The sequence below is a fragment of the Trichechus manatus genome, unplaced genomic scaffold (assembly GCF_000243295.1).
Source record: "Trichechus manatus latirostris isolate Lorelei unplaced genomic scaffold, TriManLat1.0 scaffold00014, whole genome shotgun sequence".
NCBI lineage: Eukaryota > Metazoa > Chordata > Mammalia > Sirenia > Trichechidae > Trichechus > Trichechus manatus.
The window spans coordinates 18,464,300-18,470,781 of NW_004443950.1; the positions used below are offsets into that span (position 1 = coordinate 18,464,300).

Below are 6,482 nucleotides of genomic sequence, written 5' to 3' on the forward strand. Positions count from 1 at the left end.
AAAAGAGGAATTCATAAGCAATGTAAATGTAAATACAATGGAAAACATTCTACTAAGAGACAAAACTCAAGACTACTTTAAAAGACAATTGCCTACCGTCAAGTAGGTTTACTCCAGGACTGCATATATATACATATATATATATATGAACTACAGACCTTACTCAGATTTCATCAGTTTTGCATGCACTCATTTTTTGGTACATCTTTGTGTACAGTTCTATGACATTTTATTACATATATAGATTCATATAACTACCACTATAATTAAGATTAAGAACTGTTCTGTCACCAAAAGGAACTCCCTTGCGCTATTCCTTTCTAGTCACCGACTCCTGTCTTTTGCTTTTTTAACTGTAACTATATGCCACACATTGAAAATGTTTTCCCCATTGAGAAGCACAGGAAATGGCTTTTAGATCCAAGTCACTTACCTACTTGTTTCTTGTTATCATTTCTAAGTTGTTCATTTTCTGGCCTTGAAACTTTGTGTGCTTCAACTATAGAAGACATACAAAGTGACAAATCAGTTCAGGATACATAATCAAGAACTTCTGTAAGGTTAGAAACGGGGAAAACCCTCCAACACAAAACCTGTGCAATGCCCACAAAAATCTATATCCCCCCCCCACCACTATGAGTCAAATCTGAAAGACTGAAGAACATTCTGTTAAGTTCAGCTTAAACTTTCTAGGATCACTGACATACAGTAAATCCTTTTTATGAATATAGTGTAAATGGAAAATACTGATCAGTCAATTAAGGAATAGTAAATAGCTAAAGTTCTACCTCGCCTGTGCTCTTGATTCTCTATTGCTTTTTGGCTGGTAGATGGCAAAGGCCTGGTTGATACAGGGCTCCTTCTCCCAACAGGTGCTGGAGCAGGTAAGTGGGCTGAGGCGGTCTGTACTGCTTGTTCCATGGTTGGGCTTTTTCTCAAAGGGTCTAACTGAGGGCTTGAACGACCTAGAATGTAACCGAGAGATAAGAAACTACCCTATCCTTTGGGGATTTCAAAATAATCTAGACCCTACAAGAAAAAGTGTGTCTAGAGTTTTACTTCTATCGATTCAAATCCTTAGCTCAAACTTGAATCCACCTACTTATTAGACCAGAGTTTACAACTGGTTACCCCTAGTGGGCTGGTCACCAGGTTAATAGAGAAACATTAAAAACAAAACAAAACAACAAAAAAAAAACAACCTTCATCTGTATTTTTACCGAGTGGAATAAGGTTTAATTAAGTTTTCAAAAATTGTCACACATATATACTAATCTACAAAGCATAAAACACTATTCCCTGGTACAAGACTCCCTATAAGTATCATCAAAGATCATGTTGTACGGAGGTCAGATGCAGGCTTTCCCTAATAACCACAACCACAAGATTACGCTGACACTTTAGCCATTATTGACAGAGGCTTTACCCTTTTAGTACTTTCTGAATATGTGACTAAAGTGATACCCTTGTATCTACAGATATTATCTCCATTAAATTTTTATTATCAGGAAGTAAAGGACTATAAAATTAAACAGGTTTGAAAGATTTCTTGGCAAGTTTTTGCTTAATATGAATTGTGTACTTACAAACCCCATTTTTTCTTTTATGACGTTGACACCTGGTCACAGTCTGCACAGAAGAATGTTCCCATCATGTTTTTTGCCCCTGTAATGTTTGTGATAAATCTCTGCTCAGGGTGTTCTCAAATCCCCTGATGCTGCACCAAAATATAATGTTTCCTTAAAAATCTGCTCGTTTTATGTGAAAACACTCCCAAATATGCTGCAAATGCTACTATCAGCCTGTGCATGTTTGCACAGGCTCCAAACAACTGGCGAACTGATGGGTGCCGACAACGCTTAGTTATCATGCACTCAGATGCTGGAGGGACAGTTTAGTAGTAATATTGACCAAATTTATAGTTATCTAAAGTATGCAATTATAAATTTGTATTACTATTTCCAGCCCAGTGCCTGAGCTGACTTTGCCATTAATAAAGACAATGTAATTTTTCCATTGACTATAATGGGAAAAATCATGGTGGTTTATATACAGTTTAGCCTATGAGAAAACATTTTAGACCCACTTATACTTGTTTTTCTTTAGAAAAGTCTATTGCTGTATTTAATTTTACAAAAATACATTAAGTGATCACTTATGTTTATAAAACTTACTTCATCAAGGCTTTTCTTTGAGAAAAGACCCTGTGACTCCCAAGTACTAGAAAACCCTAAGGGATGGGGCAATCACAGCCAATAAGCTCATTCCTGTGTACTTAAAAAAAGCAATTTACTATTACAGTCTATTAGTCAACTTTGTTATAAACAGGGAAATACCCGTGATACTGGGCATATTATTAGGAAGAAACCAAGAAACCATTTCAGCATAATATAAACACAACCCTTGAGTGATTTTCACATCCTTATCACAACTAAAAGAAAATTAGAGGTGTTTTGCTTTTGTAAAATTCAGAAATTTTAGTTGGTGAAATTTAAAATGAAGATTCTCTCTTCTTTGACATTGCTTTCTAGAACTATACCTCAAACTTTCATCTAATAAATATGTACTTAAAAATTAACCTTTTAATCTATTTAACATTTATTCTAGTGCTTAGTTATGAGACAAGGAATCTAGAGTTATTTTTCCCAAACGATCAGCCAGTTGTCTACCCAAACATCATTTACTGAATAAAAATGATACGTTTATCATACTAAATTCTCATATACACTTTTCAGAAGCACCTCAGACTCTGCTGGGTGGCCAACATGGAGAACCACTGCTCCAGATGCTGTGAGGCAGCTAGGGAAGACACAACAGCATAATGAATAGTTTGTTTTTTCAGCTGATATTTCAAATTCATCAAGGACAGTTCATCCTCATGGTGAATGTGGGACTGATTTAATATAACTGAATATGCAAGTTATATAATTACAAAAAAAAAAACATGTCAACTTCAGAAAATGCTCACCATTTCAGTTTCATGATCTAAGAACTGTACAGCAGTCTAAATGAAGTGAAGTAATTCAATCACATTATTTCTAGCAATAGGACAATCGAGAAAAATTTAAACAGAACCAAATTCAAAATTATACATGTGATTTACAAACTGCAAAAGCTCTTACACTCAAAGATAAAATCATTATAGAAGTTCAGAAAGGAAAAGACGGCTGACCTTGAGATAACTGTGTTTTTAGAGATCTGGTATCCTGTGTGAAGGCAGAACCAACCGCACTGCTTTGGGCTAAGGTACCGCTGCTTGGTGTTTCCGTTCCAAAGGACGTCAAGGAGCTTCCAGCTTTGAGAGGTAGTTTTTTAATTAAAGACAGAAATTAAAAAAAAAATAAACCTTTTGATTATATAAAATAATATAGTATTTTAATGATAACGCTTATTTTATGATCCCTCCCATAACACTTAATTAATTTTTATAACAGAGTATTGCCTGCAGATGGGACAGCACGGACCCACATCAGAGAAGTAGCAGAGATGGTAAATTCTCAACCAACATTAAGGTTCAATTATTTTAATACCAAGTCTCTGCACAAATAGCCAAATTAGCAGGTATGTCCGCTGGAAGTTTTTCTAGCACTTCTAAGGCAACAGAAAATGGACTCTAGCTTTAATGCTTTCCCTGAGGATGTTACTATGGCTGCATTCTGCCTAAGCAACAGCAAAAAGTTCTGGTAATCTGAGTAACAAACTTCCTGGAAGGGTTCCACACTCTGCCATACTGGGTTATGTCAATGTCAATCTTACCCTCTAAGTTTCTATAGTACTTAAGGTTCATTCATCATTTTTCATATACCGTATTTTCTTCTTAATTATTTAACAGCCGACATAATCTTTAATAAAATACAAATATAATCACATTTCTATAGTGCTTAGGGCCCTTCGGTGGCTTTCCACTGCCCTCAAGATAAAGGTTCAAACTACTGACCTCAGTCTAGAAGGCCCTCCTTATCTACCTCCTTCTCACTTTCCTTATTTTCACTAGTCTAGCCCACAGCAGTTTACCCGTTTGCCCTTGAAATATTTAAAGATTATGATCATGCCCTTGCAATCTTCTCATTTTCAGGCTATTCAACTCAGATTCCTTCAACCACCGCTTACTTCACATGGTCTTTAAGACTCCTTTCTTTCTTTTTTTTTTTTGGACTGCTCCTAATTTAATGAATTCTGGTTGTTCATATCCCTCCTAAAATGGGGCATCAGTACACAGTACAATATTTCAGACAACGAGAGACACGGGGACTGCCTTGGAGGTGTAATTCAGTCAGGCTGTAGCCCCAGCTACCCAGAAAAGGCCTAACATAACCTACCACAACATCCCTGGTTGTTAAGACCAGTGCTCTCAATGATTCTGTGGGCAGCTGAACCCATTTTGTGATCCCTAGCATTCCTGGGCAATGCCCAATATATAAGCCACTCTGATGATGTGTATTCGTATCTCCATGCTGCTCTGTGCTTCTTCACTGACTCAACCCCCTACTACCTGCCCCCCGGAATTACCCATTCAATGGTTAGCAAACTTTTTTATTTCCTCCATCTCTTCTCCCACTTCCTGGTCATACCCCACCTCTTACCCCAATTTTGCTATCGATTTAGGTCTACAATCTATCTCAAATTAAATTATTTTGTGTGTATGGTATGAGACAGGGGTCAAGATTCCTTTTTTTCCAAATGGATATCCGTTTGTTAAAAATATTTTTCTCTCTCTATTCAACTGCACTGGCACCTTTGTTGTAAATCAATACTTAAATGGGTCTATTTCTATACTCTTTATTCTCTATCCTGATATCTATAATTCACAGTTCTGATTACTGTAACTTTACAGAAAGTCTTGAAATCAGGTGGTACAAACCTCCAACTTTATTCTTCTTCAAGACTGCTTTGGCTATTCTAGGTTCTATGTATTTCCATATAAAATTTAGAACCAGGATAACAATTTCAATTTTTAAACTAAAGTCTGATGGGATTTTGATCAAGACTGCATTGAATTTTTAAGTCAATTCGGGGGAAAGGGCCATCTTAAAAATATCAACTCTTTCAATCCATAAACATGGATAACTTCCCATTTCTTTGGATCTTCTTTAATTTCTCTCATCAACGTTTTGTGGTTTTCACCACAGAGCAGGGTTTTCTTAACCTTGGCAAAAATGACATTTTGAGCCAGGTAATTCCTTTTTGTGGGAGGATGTCCTATCCACTGTAAAATGTTAAGCAGCATCTCTGGCCTCTACCCATTAGATGCCAGCGGCTCCCGTGCCGCACCCCCACCCAAGTTGTAACAACCAAAAGTGTCTCTAGACAATTGTCAAATATCCCCCGGGGGCAAAATTATCCCCCCACCGTGGAGAACTATCATTGTAGAGGTTTTAAAAATACCTTTTGTTAAATTCATTCCTGGGTATTTGATGTTTATTTATGCAACTGTAAGTAGTGAGTATTTTACATTTCATTTCCCGATTATCTGTTCCAGATCAGATACTGGCAAATTTCTTCTGTAAGTGGCCAAACCGTAAATATTTCAGGCATTGCGGGCCATATGATCTGTCCTAACTACTCAACTCTGCTCCTGACTCGAGAAAGCAACCACAGACAACACATAAATGATGGGGGGTGGGGGGACTGTGTTCCAATAAATAAATAAACAGGTGGCTAGCTGGATTTGGCCAACAGGCCACAGAGTTTGTTCTAGAGTACTGTCTCAGGAAAAGACAGCTTCCAGTGCAGTCAGGGAGACAGAGGCACAATATGCTGACCCTGCTGTCTAATTTTAATCTGGATTTCTAGATTAACAGCGATGTTTTTCCTCAGTGGTCAAAACCAGGATGTGAAACTCTATGCCCCAAGGGGTCTTAACCAAGTGACCATCTGCACCCCTCAAAATACACATACTCAGGAAGACTGCTGTTACCAAGATATTTTTGCAAGACAAAGAAAATACATGTAAGCATCTTGTGACCATGATGTAAACATTCTGTAAAACTAGCTGTAATCACTAACTGTACTACTAATAATCAGTAACCAATCAGAGTGTGATTATTATAATATTCATTGATTTTCCTGTAACTGCCCTCCCTATGGTTTGGTTCCTCTTTTTACCTCATAGGAATACTTGTATAACAAAACTGCCCCAGACTACCTGGTTCCATTTTCAAATGGGCTACGTGGTTCCCCAATTGCAACTGTTTTAAACCTTTAATAAACCTCTGATTTAGCTTGAAACAGCATTCAAGTTTTTCTCTACAACAGCACAAAACTACAGTTGATTTTTGTATATTTACATGTCCCCTCCCTACCATGCTTATTTCACTTATTCATTCTAGTGGTTTGAATATTCTTTTGCATTTCCTATGTGCCCAATCATGTTGCCTTCATATAAAGACAGTTTTAGGTCTTTTCCAATCTTTAAATACAAATGGTGAGAGACATCCTTGCTTTGCTTTATTCTCCATCTCAGGGTAAAAGCGTCTATTACT

The 6,482-nt window shown here is 37.0% G+C and overlaps 1 protein-coding gene across 1 annotated transcript in view; it reads right to left on the reverse strand.

Annotated features, from left to right (window-relative positions):
• Nucleotides 1-6,482, reverse strand: part of LSM14A (LSM14A mRNA processing body assembly factor) — a 78,279-nt gene that overhangs the window by 43,412 nt on the left and 28,385 nt on the right. Inside the window, exons 4-6 of the mRNA XM_023726783.1 lie at nucleotides 3,173-3,295; nucleotides 789-965; nucleotides 434-499 (exon numbers count right to left, since the gene is read on the reverse strand). Of these exons, the coding sequence (XP_023582551.1) occupies nucleotides 434-499; nucleotides 789-965; nucleotides 3,173-3,295 (366 nt within the window). The remainder of the gene's footprint in view (nucleotides 1-433; nucleotides 500-788; nucleotides 966-3,172; nucleotides 3,296-6,482) is intronic.